Consider the following 19,679-nt stretch of genomic DNA (forward strand, 5'->3'; position numbering starts at 1 on the left):
GTGTTTCTAGTGGGACTATGTTTACAAGCACAAGAGTTCAGCGAGCCACCAAAGGACCGCCCTGCAGATTTACTATTGGTTCTACAACGTAGGGAGTTTTCTTAAACTCTGAAATTGTATCCGCCCGTCTAAACACAAAATCAGGGAGAAAGTCATCAGTCTTTAGTTAAGCAAAGTGTCTAAAGACTGACTTGTGAGTCTAAGACTGTACTTATGAGCAGCCATCAAGGAAATACCGTTTACCTCAGCCTCCTAGTTGTCAGTTCAAGTCAGAGATATCTGCAGTTTTTGATGGCTACAATTTCTTCCACTTGCCATAAAGAAATACTGATTGTCAACAAACAAAGACTCCGTCACTGGCCGTTAAACATAAATAATATTCGATATTAACAATGACGCAGTTGATTTATTTACTTTAAAAGGAGCTGCGGTAGGTTATATGTAACCAGTGGACTCTAATGTTGTCTGTGTTGTGTTGATATGAAGAGGCGATCTCCGTTTATTGCTGACAGTTCTCTACAGTGGAGTACAACAGCAAAAGGGTGACCATGTTTCATTCAGTTCAGTACAATAAAACACAGGAAACATCAACACAACCTGACAGCAAGAGGTGAAAACAAAATCCTTCGTCACATACAACCATTTAAACTTGAGCTCTTACACAAATTAAGTGACACAGGAATATGTTAGCATATTACGCAATATGTTTAGGCTTAACAGCGCTAAAACATGGAAATTACTATGAGCGCAATGTCACTTACCTCTCCTATGGAGTACAACAGCAAAAGGGGAGAAATAAGGTGTGAGACGCCCCTTTACAGGTGGGGTAGCCTGACAAACTGATTAGATGTCCTCAAGGTTTTTGATTTAGGTAACAAAATGGCCTCTCTTTAGGTGACACACTCAGGCTAGACTTTACACGTTAACCCTAGTATCTAAGAACCACAAAGTTAGTACCAGTTTTTTGCCTGTCCTTCTGGTTGGAGGTGAAATACCCTCAGTGATGTGAACCTGTGTGAAACTTTTAAAAGATCTTAATGTCTTCATTATGTAATGTTTTCTTTTGGTTTTATTTTCTTCTTTCTCTCTGCCTCTCCCTTCCTCTGGCCCAGGCTAGTCTTCGTGATGCCATGTATTATACACATCTATCTAATTTGAAAGCCAGCTGCTGCAGAATCCACTGATTCAAAGCCATGAACTGATTAGACTTCCTCTTCAGCTGAGTTAATTAAATCCTGCTCTTACTGAACAGTTAAATCACATGCCTCTTCATCTGTAGCAGCTGAGGTGCTCAAAAGTTAAACTGTACTTCTGAAACATTAAAAGCGAGTACCATGTTTGAGATTTCTTCAAATAGTGCTTCAAAGGCTCCTTTACCAAAACAAGATAAATACCCAGAGGAGAGTTAAGTGGAAAAAAACCTCTAAGTGATTGTACAATGAAACAAAAACTGTGAAACAGCAGTGCAGAGATGCAGCCTGTAGGCAGTGTGAAATGATTTTCCTCAGCTCAGCTGGGTTTATGCAGATGAAGAGACTTTGAGTTAAAGTTTGACGCATTATGTCTCTGTATTTGTGCCAGAAACCAACAGAGAGGGAGGCAGAAATAGTCTGTTCTTAAGAGAATGAATCACTCAACAGTAAAAGCTCTCATCCCTGCTGCGTGCCTCTGCTCCTTGTGTTACACACTAAAGAATATCATGGATATGTGTTACCTAGTAGCACAAGTGGTAATAATCCAGTTCATTTCAGGCAAACACTCATTTTCATGTAGTTCAACATTAAAGTAACAATAGTTACGACCTGTAGCCTGTGATGTACCCCATCTACAAGAAATGAAATTCATAGATTTTACAGTTGTGACACTGAGTAATGGGTGCTATAACTGTGGGTTTTGCTTGTTTACAGCTGCTGTTTGTTTTTTGTGTGAAGGTAAACATTTGTAGTTACTTGTGGTGGAAGTTTTTATTGCTGTTTAACAGATGGCAAAAGTGTTAAATGTAAAACATTAGGAGCACAAATGAAACCAGCAGCTTTAAAAAAAGATGCAGTCGTAACACCAGTAGCCTACAAACTCCCCCTTATAGAGAATCTGCAACCTGCTGCGCTGCAGATTTGTGAAAGTTTGAGTCTGTGAGTAAAGTTACAGCCAGCTCCATGAGGTGCTTTGCATTAAAACCAAAACATGACTCATTAAGAAAATAAACTACACATTTTTATGCCTCTGCACTGGAGATAGCTTCAACTGGAGGCATTATGTTTTTCGGATTGTTCGTCCCATTCTTGTGAACGCGGTATCTCAAGAACACCTTGAAGGAATTTCTCTAAATTTGGCACTAACATCCCCTTGGCCTCAGGGATGAACTGATTAGATTTTGGTGGTCAAGGTGTAAAGGTCAAGGTCAGCATGACCTGCATCCATAAAATCTTCAGAAATATGATATTTAAGGAACACCGTGAGAGAATTTCTTCAACTTTGGCACAAACATCTGCTTAGACTTAATTATAAACTAATTAGATTTTTGTGGTCAAAGGTCAAGCTCAGTGTGACCTCAACTGTCTCATTCTTGTGAATGGGATAGCTCAAGAATACCTTTAGAGAATTTCTTCCAGTTTGACATGAACATTCACTTGGACTGAAGAATGATCTGAATGGTTTTTGGTGGTCAAAGGTACATTATGATACAATACGATACAATACGATACAGTACGATACAGTATACTTTATTGTCCCCTGCCCTACATTAATAACCCAGAAGAAATTAAAACCATACACCATTAAAAGAAAACATAAAAACGCATACTACACATTACAGTATTGCACATCAACCAGCAAAACACAGTAGAGCCCCTAAGCACCAAACGACATGATTTAAAATCTCAATTGAGGTTGGCACAAGGTCAGCGTGACCTTACATCCATCAGAGTCTCATGGACTCAACAACAAAAAAACCTTGAAGGAGTTACTTCAAATTTGACACAAACGTCTACTTTTACTGAAGAATAAACTTATTTGAATTTGGTGGTCAAAAGTCAAGGTCAGTGTAACCCCCATAAATCATGTTTTTGGCCATAAGTCAAGAATTCTAACGCTAATTATGACAAAACTTCACACAAATGCCTAATAGGATATAATGATGAAATGATGACATTTTATATCCAAAAGGTCAAAGGTCAACTTGATTGTAACATCATAATGTTCTACATAAAACACTTCTCTGGACATTACTCAGCGTTATAACTCAGGAACAGAAGGAGAGACATTTGGTCAGATGCTGAATTGGTGATGCTAATCTTGGGTGCCCACCTTGAAACTGTGCTGATTGTGTAGATCTTCTGTGCTGCTGAGGTAAAGATGTGTGTGAAGCAGCCAGGTTTTTGCAGATCTTAATGTAACATGTAAGAGAAACTTGACTGGTGCGTGAAGGCATACAACCGTAAAGTGGTAATTCTAGTTTTAATATATGGTAAGCCACTGGCAACCAGTTTTAGCCACACATGCACACACACGTTTGTGTACATACTGCACAAACCATGTAAATTTAAACAGTTGTACTCACAATGATACTGACTCTTCCTCCTTTCTGTTTTTCTCCACATAGTAAACGGTATCTCAGGCAGCCAGATCTCAACTCCAAAGTCCACCAAGTCCTCCACTCCGTCTCCCACCAGCCCTAAAACCGTCCCCAGTTTTAAGGTAAGACACATCCATGTGTGTCCACATGCTACATGCAGACACCCACAACTTGCATCTGCAACTGAAAACAATATCTATTATGCAATATATGGTTTTTAAAACATATACTGTAGGTGTGCATTTATAATCTGTCTTGTACACATGAGGGACACATCACTGAGCAAAAGAAATATGTAACGGACACGGACAGAGACTGAAATTACTTAGAACTACTGATAGAAACTTGCAAATTTGGCACCATTGGTAGGTTGTAGTTGATTGTTGCAGTTTGTCACCTGAGTCCACATAAAGCTCGCTTTAAAGGACTAGTGTGTAGAATTTAGTGGCATCTAGCAGTGAGATGCAGATTACAACCAACTGAGTAGACCTCGAGTCATACCTCCCTTTCCAAGTGTGTATGAACGCCTACGGTGGCCATAGAGTAACATAAACACACAAAAAAAGGTCCTCTGTGTGCTTGCTCAAGATACGAAACAAAAATGAAGACTGACTTTTCAAGGCACCAGTCCACAGTGGTTACCTTCAAGGTTCAATGGCTGGTCTTCAGGCAGGATCTGTCCTCCTAAAAATGTCAAACCTTTATCTACCATAGCTGTTATAACTCACTTGGTAAAGAGCAGGTCTGCTACCTCAGAGTAAATCAAGTCAGTGTTAGAAATGTTCCATCTCTTCATGAATCACATGCTTGTACAAGATGCATAAATTAAGGTGGTACTTTAAGGACCTGCATACTTTGACCTACATATCACACAATATTAAAATAAGGCTATGTAAAGTCAAGTCATCAAGTCACTGACTGACAGTCGTGTATGACCTACAGGTCTATGTACAGCCCATGTTCTGCCTCACTGCAGCTCTGTGATGTATTTTTGGTCGAGTCTGAGATACTAATCTGATTTATTGATGGATTCTTCTGTAAGCTGTGTGTTAGTCCCCAAACTACAGTTTCTAACGGCCGCAGCCAGCTGGCAAACCTCCTCCAGAGTGCCACCATTCCTCTAAGCCCAGTCAAAGACTTATCCATCCACATTCATTTGGCAGGATGCTAGATTTTTATGATTTACTGACAGCTTTAAAATTCGCTGGCAAAAAGGGCAGAGTAATATAACACTTATTGAGAAACTGGGGAAGCAGGAGGATGTCAGTGACATGGTTGCTTATTTTGGATGTGGTCAGGTAAACTAAAGCCACCTGAAGAAGTTATTTATTAGAGAAGAAGCCTTTTTATGTATCCAGTAGTAAAATAGATCTTGACTGTGTTACACTCCTACCTTGTTCCAGAGGACGACCCTTTTAGACTAAATAATAGATCCTTACTATAAGGTAATGTGCGTTATGGTGCAGTAAGGTACAGAACATAATGGAAAAGATCACTTGTCTTATTTTAATGCTGGCAGCTTGCATTTATGGCTGACATTTCAAAAAATATAGCCATAAGATGTTGAAGTTGCCACTGCTGCGCTCTGCAGAAATGACGCTCTTAAGAAATGAATCATGCATTTGGAGCCGTAATGGTTTTATGTGCAGTGATGAGAGTGGATAATCGAGGAGGAGATCTATTCCAGGAGCTTTAACACCTTGTACATTTTAAAGGCCAAGTTTGATTTAGACCTCGTTCACTATGTAAATAATATTTTAGGTTTAATGTACATGTACTGTTTGAAGCAATGTGTCATATTTTGTGAGCAGCAGTCTTTATAGGTAGTTTTCTAGTTTAAGAATGTTGAATATTTTCGAATTACAACTCTTAAAGGAGCAGTGTGCAGGATTTAGTGGCATCAAGTGGTGAGGATTGCAGATTGTCACCAGCTGAAACTTCTTCCATTAGGATTCCTTCAGTGTTAATTTTTCAGGAGGTTTTAACCGGAAGCTGCATTATTCACAGAGGTCTCCTCCTCTCCAAAACAAACCAACACGGTGATTTGAACTGGTATAAACATTGACTAATGCAGTTTTACGTTACAAATCAGAGTTTATCTAATGCTGTTTGGCACATGGCCGACGGACCACTAGCCCAGCACCTGCCAATGTGCACCCTTTTTTCTCTGGTAACTTAAATTCCAGACGTTCAGGAGGTTTTTACTAGGAGTTGAATTATCCACAGAGGTTCCTTCATCTCCAAACAAACAGACCCAGTAATTTAAACTGGTAAACTCATTGAATAAAGCAGTTTAATGTTAAAAATCAGTGTTTTTCCTACGCTGCTTAATGCAGAGAGGCTGCTAACTATGATGCAAACACAAAAACACGAAAACATAAATGGCCCTATCTAGCCACTATCTGATTTGTCCGTGGCTGTGCAACATGGCACCCTTCATGGATGAGGACCTGCTCTCTATGTAGATATAAACAGCTCATTCTAAGATAACAAAAACAAAATGTTCCTAAATTTCATCTGATAAAACACCAAAGAATTTAATTCAATTCAATTCAATTTTATTTATAAAGCCCAATATCACAAATCTCAATTTGCCTCACAGGGCTTTACAGCATACGACATCCCTCTGTCCTTATGACCTTCGCAGCGGATGAGGAAAAACTCCCCAAAAAAAACCCTTTAACGGGGAAAAAAAACGGTACAAACCTCAGGAAGAGCAACTGAGGAGGGATCCCTCTTCCAGGACGGACAGACGTGCAATAGATGTCGTACAGAACAGATCAGCATAACAAATTAACAGTAATCCACATGACACAATGAGACAGAGAAAGAGAGAGAGAGAGAGAGAGAGATGCAGGTAATGACAGTAGCTTACAACAACATTATTGAAAGTAATAATATTATAGTTATAGTTCTGGCTACTGCGGTACAATATGTTGAAAGTATGTATTAATATCTGGCAGTATACAAGTGTGACAATAATCATATGTGTATAATAACAGTAGAAGTATGATTAATGACTAATGATGGCAGCAGCAGCAGGAGGCATCTGGCAGGACCACGACAGCAGCACAACCACACACGTCACGCTGTCCAGGCACCGCTGTGATATGAGTTAATCTGAGAGACAGTGGAGCACAAAGGCTCCGGAGAAGAAGCCGAGCTAGTGACATCTAGAATGGCCGAGTTAGCAAGATGCAGTAATAGAATACGAGAGAGAGAGAGAGAAGAAGAAGAGAAGGTGCCCGGTGTATTATAGGGGGGGTCCTCCGGCAGACTAGGCCTAAGTCAGCCTAACTAGGGGCTGGTACAGGGCAAGCCTGAGCCAGCCCTAACTATAAGCTTTATCAAAGAGGAAAGTCTTAAGTCTAGTCTTAAATGTGAAGACGGTGTCTGCCTCCCGGACCGTAACAGGAAGATGATTCCACAGGAGAGGAGCCTGATAGCTGAAGGCTCTGGCTCCTGATCTACTTTTGGAGACTTTAGGGACCACGAGTAACCCTGCGTTCTCAGAGCGCAGAGTTCTGGTGGGATAATAAGGCACTATGAGCTCTTTAAGATATGACGGAGCTTGACCATTTAGAGCTTTATAAGTTAACAGTAGGATTTTAAATTCAATTCTGGATTTTACAGGGAGCCAGTGCAGAGAAGCTAAAACAGGAGAAATATGATCTCGTTTCTTAGTTCCTGTTAGTACACGTGCTGCTGCATTCTGAATTAGCTGGAGAGTTTTTAAGGACTTAATAGAGCTACCTGATAATAGAGAGTTACAGTAATCCAGCCTTGAGGTAACAAAAGCGTGGACCAATTTTTCTGCATCTTTTCGGGTCAGGATAGGCCTAATTTTCGCAATATTACGCAGATGAAAAAATGCAGTCCGTGAGGTTTGTTTTAAATGAGAATTAAAAGACAAATCTTGATCAAATATTACTCCGAGGTTTCTTACGGTAGTGCTAGAGGCCAGAACAATGCCATCTAGAGAAACTATGTCATCAGATAAAGAGTCTCTGAGTTGTTTGGGGCCAAGAACAATAACTTCAGTTTTGTCTGAATTTAACATCAGGAAATTGGTGCTCATCCAGGTTTTTATGTCTTTAAGGCAATTATGGAGTTTAGTTAATTGATTACTTTCTTCTGGCTTCATCGATAAATACAACTGTGTATCATCCGCATAACAATGGAAATTTATAGAGTGATTTCTAATGATGTTACCTAAAGGAAGCATATATAGAGTAAATAGGATTGGTCCGAGCACAGAACCGGAACTCCAAAACAAACTTTGGTATGTAAGGACGATTCATTATGAACGTGAACAAACTGAAAACAATCAGATAAATAAGATTTAAACCAGCTCAGTGCAGAACCTTTTAGGCCAATTAAGTGATCCAGTCTCTGCAGTAGAATTTGATGGTCAATTGTGTCAACGCCGCACTAAGATCTAATAAAACAAGTACAGAGACAAGTCCTTTGTCTGAAGCAATCAGAAGGTCATTTGTAATTTTAACTAGTGCTGTCTCAGTGCTATGATGCACTCTAAATCCTGACTGAAATTCCTCAAATAGATTATTATCATGGAGAAAATCACACAGCTGGTCTGCGACTACTTTCTCAAGGATCTTTGACATAAAGGGAAGATTAGATATTGGTCTATAGTTGGCTAACACCTCTGGATCCAGGGTGGGCTTTTTTAGTAGAGGTTTAATTACAGCTACCTTAAAAGACTGTGGTACATAGCCTGTTAATAAGGATATATTGATCATATCTAATATATGAGTGTTAACTAAAGGAAAGACCTCCTTAAGTAGCCTAGTTGGGATGGGGTCTAAGAGACACGATGATTTAGATGAAGAAATCAATGCGGTCAATTCTTGAAGAGAAATTGGGGAGAAGCAATCTAAATATACAGTACAGGCCAAAAGTTTGGACACACCTTCTCATTCAATGCGTTTTCTTTATTTTCATGACTATTTACATTGTAGATTCTCACTGAAGGCATCAAAACTATGAATGAACACATGTGGAGTTATGTACTTAACAAAAAAAGGTGAAATAACTGAAAACATGTTTTATATTCTAGTTTCTTCAAAATTGCCACCCTTTGCTCTGATTACTGCTTTGCACACTCTTGGCATTCTCTCCATGAGCTTCAAGAGGTAGTCACCTGAAATGGTTTCCACTTCACAGGTGTGCCTTATCAGGGTTAATTAGTGGAATTTCTTGCTTTATCAATGGGGTTGGGACCATCAGTTGTGTTGTGCAGAAGTCAGGTTAATACACAGCCGACAGCCCTATTGGACAACTGTTAAAATTCATATTATGGCAAGAACCAATCAGCTAACTAAAGAAAAACCAGTGGCCATCATTACTTTAAGAAATGAAGGTCAGTCAGTCCGGAAAATTGCAAAAACTTTAAATGTGTCCCCAAGTGGAGTCGCAAAAACCATCAAGCGCTACAACGAAATTGGCACACATGAGGACCAACCCAGGAAAGGAAGACCAAGAGTCACCTCTGCTTCTGAGGATAAGTTCATCCGAGTCACCAGCCTCAGAAATCGCAAGTTAACAGCAGCTCAGATCAGAGACCAGATGAATGCCACACAGAGTTCTAGCAGCAGACCCATCTCTAGAACAACTGTTAAGAGATCAGGCCTTCATGGTCAAATAGCTGCTAGGAAACCACTGCTAAGGAGAGGCAACAAGCAGAAGAGATTTGTTTGGGCCAAGAAACACAAGGAATGGACATTAGACCAGTGGAAATCTGTGCTTTGGTCTGATGAGTCCAAATTTGAGATCTTTGGTTCCAACCGCCGTGTCTTTGTGAGACGCAGAAAAGGTGAGCGGATGGATTCCACATGCCTGGTTCCCACTGTGAAGCATGGAGGAGGAGGTGTGATGGTGTGGGGGTGTTTTGCTGGTGACACTGTTGGGGATTTATTCAAAATTGAAGGCACACTGAACCAGCATGGCTACCACAGCATCCTGCAGCGACATGCCATCCCATCCGCTTTGCGTTTAGTTGGACGATCATTTATTTTTCAACAGGACAATGACCCCAAACACACCTCCAGGCTGTGTAAGGGCTATTTGACCAAGAAGGAGAGTGATGGAGTGCTGCGGCAGATGACCTGGCCTCCACAGTCACCGGACCTGAACCCAGTCGAGATGGTTTGGGGTGAGCTGGACCGCAGAGTGAAGGCAAAGGGGCCAACAAGTGCTAAACACCTCTGGGAACTCCTTCAGGACTGTTGGAAAACCATTTCAGGTGACTACCTCTTGAAGCACATGGAGAGAATGCCAAGAGTGTGCAAAGCAGTAATCAGAGCAAAGGGTGGCTATTTTGAAGAAACTAGAATATAAAACATGTTTTCAGTTATTTCACCTTTTTTTGTTAAGTACATAACTCCACATGTGTTCATTCATAGTTTTGATGCCTTCACTGAGAATCTACAATGTAAATAGTCATGAAAATAAAGAAATCACATTGAATGAGAAGGTGTGTCCAAACTTTTGGCCTGTACTGTATATTAGGTTTTACAGCTGTGTTTGAGGTTAGATAGGTACTATCTGAGGACAGGAGGTCATGAATTTTGCCTCTAATAGTTAGAATTTTGTCATTAAAAAAGCTCATAAAATCATTACTGCTAAGGGCTAAAAGAATACAAGGATCAATAGAGCTCTGACTATCAGTCAGCCTGGCTACAGTGCTGAAAAGAAACCTGGGGTTGTTCTTATTGTCTTCTATTAATGCTGAGTAATAGTTTGCTCTGGCATTGCGGAGGCCCCTCTTATAAGTTTTGAGACTGTCTGTCCAGATTAAACGAGATTCTTCCAGTTTGGTTAATCGCCAATTCCTTTCAAATTTTCGCGATATTTGTTTTAACGTACGGGTTTGAGAGTTATACCAAGGAGCGAACTTTCTTTGCTTTTTTAACTTCTTTTTAAGAGGAGCTACAGAGTCAAGTGTTGTTCGCAGCGAGCCTACAGCGCTATCGACAAAATGATCAAAGTCGGTACAGGAAACCTCTGTTACTGAGGGACTTGGTATTGAATTTAATGACGGAGTAATCTTTTCCTTAAATTTTGCGACAGCACTATCTGATAAACATCTAGTATAGTAACTGTTGCTGAGTGGCGTGTAATCGAGTAAAAAGAAATCAAAAGTAATCAGATAATGATCCGATAGCGAGGGATTCTGTGGAAACATACTTATTTTATTATATTCAATTTCTGCCAACATATTCCTTTAAGTCCTACAAACTGGACCTTTTAAGTGCTTTTTATTTTTATGAATTGACATTAATTGAAAAAAAGTGTACGTCTTGAGCATGATATTTGTCAACTAGTCTCATTTCCTTGCAGTCTGGAACATTTTTATGCAACGTAAGTCAAGGTAACAAAAAATATGCCCCATCAAATCATCAATCTTTGATCCATGTATAGCAAGTTTTCATGCCTAAGATTTCCATGGTGACTTTCCTGTGGGTTTTGTTTCAGGCCAAGTGCTCATCTCTATTTTTGTGTCTTTTTGCATCCTGCAGACCCCTCCGTCACATCACATCTCGTCCTCAAATGTAAATGGCTCGTTGAACAATCACCAGGAGCAAACCAATCGGCTGAGTCCAGAGGGTACGTCCTCTCCTCTCCTTCCCTCTCCTCTGCTTTTTTGTCTGAGTCATTCACCTGATCTGCCAACTAAGACACTATTGCATGGACTCCCTCACCCTCCAGCATGTAGAAGTGACATTGACTATCACATAAAATTGATCCTCAGCTTTCCCATCAGGGCACATTTCACAATTCGCTTATCCAGCAAAAGTGACAAGGAGTGTGTGGAGGGTAACATCCTGCTGCTGTGTGAACAGATACTTATCTAAATGATTCTAAGGCTGTGTGTGTGGAGACATAATATTAATGTTCACTTCATTAATTGCCACAGGAAGACTAGTAGAGATCGCTGTGCATCTTGGTGTCTGTGTTGTTTTGTTGCACAGCATGTGGTCTCTTAATTCAGTCTGAGAACTGGTTGAGTTCCTGCCAGAGCTCCGTTAGCTTTAATAAACAGCCTGTCTGTTGCCTGTTGTAACCTCTGTCTCTCCTCAGCAGTTAATGGAAACCGCTACCTGCCTGCCTCCACCATCTTAGAAAAATACAAGATTGGCAAAGTCATCGGAGATGGCAACTTCGCCGTGGTCAAAGAGTGTGTGGAGAGGTAGGTGCAACGCATTAACTCAATGTGCGAATGTTTAGTGCACAGTTGGCAGCCGTCTGCAGTGATCTCACCGCAGGGTGCCGCGTTGTGCAGCTTAATAAGACGTGCGTTGCGTGCGGTAACTGCTCCATCAGGGTTTTTAAGTCCTGATGACAGGCATTGTGGAGACAGAAATATCCCACGGATTAAACCCAGCGGTGAATTCACTTCATTAGCCTTTTAATCTCTGAGTCAACACAGTGCTCGGGCAGAAGGGAGAGATGATGATGAGCGGAGACCTCTAAAGTGTGTGCGTGTGTGTGTGTTCACAATCTGATGCACCTTCCTGGAAAGAACTTAAAGTTCCCAGTGAAGTACCTTGTAAACAAACAGTTGTTTACAGTAAGTATTTGTGACCCAAATGCATTGTGTGTATCATTGAAGCCAAGGAAACAATGCTGAATTAATTTCCTTACTCAGTTTATTTTGGTCACATTTAGCTTTGTAAATGTTTTTCTAAATTCCACCTACTAGCTCTCTGAGCTCTCAGCAGCATCTTATAGTCTTGAATAAAGACTGCGAGATGTAGCTGATCAAAAGCTATACTGTTTCCTAAGGTGAAGAATGACTTGGCTTATGTTTACTACATTCATACATCTCTGGCTTTTGCTAGTGCATTGCTACATTTCGTAATCGGGGAAAACAGTTTGCAGGAGTGTGTGTTGTATGACTTGCATGCTCAAGTGCGCACAATTGCGTCCTCATGTGTGTTATTAAGCAGGAGATGCAAACAAAACAGGAACCCACTCATCAAAACTAGAGCTTTACCCGACTCAACATTATGTCAGTTGAATCTGATTTATCTGTTCAATACAAATATTTGACAATTTGTTGCTTTTATTTGAGTTTGAGAGTTTGAACAGGTGTTTGAGGTGACAGCAGTGTTCACATAATATAGTGAACAAGCCAGCTAATGCTCCAAGATAGTGTGTGCTAACTATGCTAAGGATGGAACGGAAAATGTGCAGCAATTTTTGCAGACACTAGATATCAAACAAAAGTCAGACTGTATTGTATCAAGCTGCTGTGAGCTGCTAATGTGCCACATCTAGACAGAAGCAGAAGCTAATGTTATCTCTGAGCCTGGCTAGGCAAAGCCTCTCTTCCACTCAGACTCACTCTGGGTCTGGGTCTGCAGCTGCCTGCACTGGAGAGCAGCATGAAAATGGAAGCTCACTTTGCAGCTAAATCTGAGGACCGAAAAGTCCGCAGATTTAGCTGCTGAGTGACTGCTTAACTTGAAGAATCTCAGTCGATTGATGGGTCTCCAAATGATTATTTGAATATTTGACTTTCAGCGGGCAGCCCTAATCAAAACATCGCTCCATGGCACCACTAGTGGTCAAAAACTCTGTAGAGAACCTTCGAGTTGTAGCGCTTTCATTCATTCATTCATTCATTCATTCATTCATCTTCTAACCGCTTCATCCTCTTGAGGGTCGCGGGGGGGCTGGAGTCTATCCCAGCTGACATCGGGCGAGAGGCAGGGTACACCCTGGACAGGTCGCCAGACTATCGCAGGGCTGACACATAGAGACAGACAACCATTCACGCTCACATTCACACCTATGGACAATTTAGAGTTATCAATTAACCTAGTCCCCAATCTGCATGTTTTTGGACTGTGGGAGGAAGCCGGAGTGCCCGGAGAGAACCTACGCTGACACGGGGAGAACATGCAAACTCCGCACAGAAGGACTCCCACGCCCGGGATCGAACCGGCAACCCTCTTGCTGTGGCACCACCGTGCCACCCTTGTAGCATTTTCATTATGTATATTTTGCAATAAGAAACAATGAAAAAACAAAAGAAAACCTCTGGATTGGTTAGATCTCCAGTGATTTGACTTCTCAGCTTGCTGCGGTGGTATAGAAATGACATCACTGTCGGGTGTGGTTACGGATGCAGCAGAGCACACATCTGATGGGAGGTGGAACAAACTTGAAACCTTCAACCTGACATGGCAGTGAAACAGTGTTCTCCTCCCTGGTGTTAAGTTTCTCTTTAAGTATGTGTTCTCAGATTCTTGTTGAGCCTGCCTGTATCTCTGCTCATTGTGTAAACTTGGCCGGTGTAGCTAACATACCTTTCCAATAACTCTGTGGCAGCGCTCCTGCTCACTGTAACTGAGACTCTCTTGTGTGCACTTGATTTGAATTACAGACATTGTTGCTGCGTCAGTGCTGTTTTTTCACCGTTGGCCCTAATTGCACTGTCTCTGTTCAGGTCCACAGGAAAAGAGTTTGCACTGAAGATCATCGACAAAGCCAAGTGCAGTGGAAAGGTCTCGCTCTGTCTTTTTTTCCCCCCTTCAACATCTCCTTCTCTCTTCTTTGTGTATTTTGCTCTCAGACCCTTGTAAGGAGGGGTCATATGTTAGCGTTCCACTGTGCATTATTAACACCCACCTACACTCACACCAAAGTGTCACCCGTGTGTGTCTCTGATCCTCTTATCCCACACAGTTAGATTAGGCCGGTGATGTTTTATTCAGCACCTAACTCAAATTATCTTCACACTTTCACACTCAGACAGGGACACACGCTGAATCACACATCCTTGACACAAATTCAGATTCAATCAACAATGCAGTGTCTTTTTATTAGCATAATTGCTCTGTGTAAATCCTGTGTACCGGGGCATGCAGTAATGTCGCTTATTTGTCCCTGTGTGTTTCCAGGAGCACCTCATAGAGAACGAGGTTGCAGTGCTGCGGAAGGTCAAACACCCCAACATCATCATGCTGATAGAGGAGGTGGACACTCCCTCTGAACTCTACCTGGTTATGGAACTTGTCAAGGTACAGTAGAGGCTAATGGTGGCGATGTCACTGCACAGTCCTCATCACTCTGTTTGATGGTTAACCACTTTTTTGGCACAGGGAGGAGATTTATTCGATGCCATCACCTCCTCGGCCAAATACACAGAGAGAGACGCCAGTGTCATGGTGTACAATCTCGCTGAGGCTCTGAAGTACCTGCACAGCACCAACATCGTCCACAGAGACATCAAACCAGAGAACTTGCTGGTATATATTTACACGCACCAGTTTCTTTCATACAAATCCATCTGCTCAGTGGGCTTTAACCGAGTATGAAATTCATTTTAGGTGTTTGAGTATCCCAATGGCACCAAGTCGTTGAAACTGGGGGACTTTGGCCTGGCCACAGTGGTGGAAGGACCTCTGTATACTGTATGTGGGACTCCTACATATGTGGCTCCAGAAATCATCTCCGAGTCTGGGTAAGATAGATTATGTATTTCACTAGGGAGGGTGCTCGTTACAGAGAAACATGCATGTTTTAAATCATCTGTGATTTGGTTTAAATGAAAACATCTGTTCTATGTACAAATGGAACTGTGGGTTTGTTACACAGCTATGTTGTAATCAGCCATATGAAGATTAAAAGGAGGTTGGTATTTTGTGCATAAATGGTTGTTGTGGTGTTTTCTGTATCATTATAGTAGATTGAAAACCTTGCCTTTTGAAAATGTCAGTGTGATTTATTTAATTCACTGTTTTATGTCCAGTCAGTCACTGGGTTGATGGAGCAGGGGAATGGTTTGCTGTAAGCTATTTAGCTGAAGGTAATCCTTAAAGGGACAGTTCACCCCAAAATCATAAAAACATTTTTCCTGTTGTGCTGTTTATCAGTCCATATTGTTTTGGTGTGAGTAGCTGAGTCTTGGAGATATCAGCTGTAGAGATGTCTGCCTTCTCTCCATTATAATGAAACCAGGGCAGTCAAGCAATTAAAAGAAATGAATCAAATTAATTAAATGCTCTGTGATTAATTAATCTAAATGAATCGCATACATCAACTTCTGCTGTGAAAGTATTTAAAACATTTAAATTCAAATGAATTTTGGCAGATGTGTCGTAAAGCTGCTGGATTTTGGACACAATTGTCCCCCTGTCCTCTTATGCCGAAACTGGTCTGCGATCCATTGCAGGCCATTTTGAAAGGGAGTTAGTTGGTCACAGGTAGATTTACTCAGTTTGAGTCTAAACACCTGGTCAAATGTGGCTTGATGAGGCTGGCTGCTAGCGTTAGCATCAGAGGCTGTGCTAGCTCAGACCTCCACGTTCGCTGCTAAAGCTTTGTGTTGAGGTGATATTTCAGGCTTGAAGTGCTCTGATAGTATGAAAATTCCTTATTGTGCTCCGATCAACAGTTCCATCTGGGTGTTTTTAAATGTAAATGTTCCATTCTCAGAGCCAAGCAGCGCTGTCTCGTCTGCCTCCATCATGTGACAAAGCCACTGTGGCGTTCAATGACGCGCCAGGTCAAAGGGCACCACGAAACATAATTAATCTGCGTTATTTTTTAAATTTTTTTTACGCGTTATTTTATTATTTTCATTAATTCATCGGAATTAACGCGTTATTTCAACAGCCCTAAATTAAACTAAATGTCACTGGGCTTGTGGTACTGCCAAAAAAATACATTTGAAAAAGCAATGTCACTTTACAAAATCATGACCCGGACACTTCACAGACCATGTTGTGAGCAGTTTCATGTAGGAACTATTTTCTTTCTACTGAACTACAACCGCTCATCGTATCACTGCACAAAAGAAAGCATGCATCTACTACTAGCAAGCCTAGCATCATTACAGCTCAGCCGAGGAGGTTTACATCTTGTGCTTTCACAAGCACAAGCCTCTCATCCATGAGTAGATACACTGACAGTGGCTTTGAGCTGAAATGCCTTTGCTTGTGTTTTGTCCACATTAAACCAGAACAACTACCTGCAAGCGCTGGAGTTCTGTTTGTTTTGATCCTTGCCACAATTGTGCAACCAATACATTTTGTAAGATATGGAGCTGCTGCTTTTCCTCTCTACGGCTGACATTGCCATCACTCTGCAACTCACACCAAAACAATCTAGACTGATAAATAGCACTACAGGTAAAAGGAAGAATATGTATTTTGATTTTGGGGTGAACTGACCCATTTATCCTAACTGAACTTTTCCATTGCCCCTCTGTTTCCACAGTTACGGTCTGAAGGTGGATATCTGGGCTGCAGGTGTCATCACCTACATCCTTCTGTGTGGCTTCCCTCCATTTAGAAGGTACTCCTGCTCAATTCATATCGTAAAGTTCATGTTTAAACTGAATCAGACCACGTCAAACTATTTACTCACGGCACCTAGTGGATAATATCAACATGATGATGATGATATGAAAATGATTTCAGTCATGTTATCTGGTAATTTGTTTGTCATACCTGTCAGTGTCTTGTGCTACATAGACAAACAGTTGCTGTGATTAGCTGTCGTGTTAAAGATTGTCCTCCTGCAGTCACAGTGTGGGAGGGATTCGACGTACATTAATGTAATCCATGTTTATTTTTCCGCAGTTATTATAATAAACACATAATTAAACCGTTGCTTTCAGGTGAGGCAATTAGCTATTATGCAAAGTGCAGTACAAACAATGCAGGTTTTTTCAGAATGTAGACGTATGCCATGTGTGCTCAGTAAGACATTATGAATTTCTGTTCACTGTTTGTGTGTTTTTCCTTTTAGTGAGAGTAACCTGCAGGAAGATCTGTTCGACCAGATCCTTCAGGGGCAACTGGACTTTCCCAGTCCCTACTGGGATAACATCACTGATTCAGCCAAGGTTGGGACCAAAGACACACACACACGCACACTCCCACCAACAACAACAACTTGTGTTAATTTATGTCCCTCTTGATAATTTTCATGGAGGATCACACTAACCGATGCATGGTCTAATCATAACCCTTAGGGCTCATTTATGCTCCCTTTACGTATGAAAATGTATACATCTGTTTCAAACAATGTTACCGTCACTGCCCACATACTTCCATGCGCCCTTTATGTTGGCATGGATGTTAACCAATATATCCACCAGGAGGCAGCCCAGCGTCAAAAGTTTATGACAACAACAAACTCAAAAACAAACATGGCGACTGTGGAGGAGATATTGATAATGTACCTCTTGCATAAAAGACAAAAATAGAGGCAGCGTTGTAGGAGGCGGTGGTCGGTGAGGCCGTTAAATACATCGCAACTCGAGGACGGAGAATTCTTTTCTCTAGTACTGCTGATGAGAGAAATTGAATTGTTATTTCTTCTTCGTGTCTCACTAAAGCTATATATCGGGCAGTGACAGCAACACTGCCCCCACAGTTTCCGGTGGTACTGCTCCGTTTGGCCCGTATCCGTAAGCTTTATGGAAACATGCAGAAATACAGACGAAATGAACGCCGAGCACGGACATAAGGCTCCGTCCGTATCCGGATCCGTATTTAACATTGAGCATAAATGAGCCCTTACACAACGTGTAACAAGTATTAAGTTCAGCTGCATATAATGGTCGTAAAAATTCTATAATAGTTCTTAAAATTAATGTTATAGATTTAACATCTACACATTTCACATTCCTTTAATGACTACTGTCTGCTGAGGGACACAGAAACCCCTCCAACGCGCTCAATTAATGTCATGTATTAAGGTGACAGCCCGGGCTCAGCATGCAAGATCAAACTGCTAATTAAACCCACTGCTATTACAGTGGCCTTGTCACTGTCGACAAGTGCACAGTTATAGACACCACAGTGTGAAACTACTTGTAGTCGTGTAGCAGTGCAGATGTAAATTTAAGAAAGGCTGACTTTGACTTTGTGAGTGCACACAAAGCGGACAGTGGATGTTAACAATGCTGCACTGTGTTCACGCTCATTTTAAGGTAGCTTTTCTGCTGCCAGTATATGTCACTTTATAGCAGGTGTATGTAAATCAAACATTGAATACTAATCGTTGCAGTAATCAGTATTTATATACGAACAGTTTATGATGTGAAGTGATGGTGCAATGAAATGTGACTACACATGACTATAAAGTTCCCACAGCTCTATGGAGCCTTTAGCCTCTTTTAGCTTATTGCTTTGGGTTTATGGCCTGCAACTTTAGTGTTTTGGTTCACTCTCACTGCTTTTATCTGTGTGGTTTAGCTGCAGCAGGCAGCTGTTTTCAGCAAGAAAGTTCGAAAAACATATTGTAAGCTACTTGCCCCAGCACCAAACAGCAGACAGACACAATTAATGATCAGCAGGTGAACATGGTGGAGCCTTTAGTGTCTTAAAAGCCAGATATTTCCCTCAGGAGTTTGTGGAGAATAAAAGAGAGTGAATGTTAGAGTTACATTGATCAAGCAGCCAAAAACATGACTCTGTATGAATGCTGATGTTGCTTCGCGACTGCTGGCTGTGTAAAGAGGCAGTTGCTTGCTAACACATTGAACATACCAACTTAACTAATGCGTGCAGTATTCAGCTTGTTGTGGAGAGCTGCTGCCGAGCATTCAAAAAAACTGATTATTGCATATGTGTGTGACAAAAAATTGAGCATAGCATTAGTTCAGGCAGGACACGATGTCAAGCTCAGCTCACATCCCAGCTACATCAGCTGATCTCAAACAGCCAATCAACTGATGGAGCAGCTGATTGATGGAAGGAAGTCAGCTGATAGATCACATGATCCTTTTCCATGCAACCAATCGGTGAATCTCCTTCAGGGTGCCCTCTTTAAACTGCTCTGGCCTGCCTGCAGTTGCTGCTTCCTCTGCAAGCTGCTTTGCAACCCGCCTCCATCCCAGCTCCTCCTTTTCGTGCTGTGTCTGACTTTTCAATGTCACTTCTGTTTGTCATTGATGCTGCTCTGTTCTGTTCCCGCGGGTCTTTACTGCTGCTCTTCCTGCCTTAGGCTTTACATGTAGGGGTATGGAAGGGCATGGAGGTTTGTTCTCTCTGCCTTAAGGCTTTCCTTGTCTGCACATGGAAAGGCAGAGAGGTGTGCTTTCTGCCTTAAGCTTTCCTCATTT

At 41.4% G+C, this 19,679-nt stretch overlaps 1 protein-coding gene across 3 annotated transcripts in view; it reads left to right on the forward strand.

Moving 5' to 3' along the window:
* Window positions 1-19,679, forward strand: part of dclk2a (doublecortin-like kinase 2a) — a 70,631-nt gene that overhangs the window by 41,550 nt on the left and 9,402 nt on the right. For all 3 annotated transcript variants that reach the window (XR_007449017.1, XM_049572343.1, XM_049572344.1), the window contains exons 6-14: window positions 3,602-3,696; window positions 11,113-11,200; window positions 11,678-11,783; window positions 14,049-14,106; window positions 14,503-14,622; window positions 14,704-14,850; window positions 14,932-15,065; window positions 16,823-16,900; window positions 17,357-17,453. Coding sequence is in view for 2 of the 3 variants with exons in the window: in XM_049572343.1 (XP_049428300.1) it covers window positions 3,602-3,696; window positions 11,113-11,200; window positions 11,678-11,783; window positions 14,049-14,106; window positions 14,503-14,622; window positions 14,704-14,850; window positions 14,932-15,065; window positions 16,823-16,900; window positions 17,357-17,453 (923 nt within the window). In the remaining variant the exon portion in view is untranslated. The remainder of the gene's footprint in view (window positions 1-3,601; window positions 3,697-11,112; window positions 11,201-11,677; window positions 11,784-14,048; window positions 14,107-14,502; window positions 14,623-14,703; window positions 14,851-14,931; window positions 15,066-16,822; window positions 16,901-17,356; window positions 17,454-19,679) is intronic.

This window comes from Epinephelus fuscoguttatus, linkage group LG3 (genome assembly GCF_011397635.1).
Source record: "Epinephelus fuscoguttatus linkage group LG3, E.fuscoguttatus.final_Chr_v1".
NCBI lineage: Eukaryota > Metazoa > Chordata > Actinopteri > Perciformes > Serranidae > Epinephelus > Epinephelus fuscoguttatus.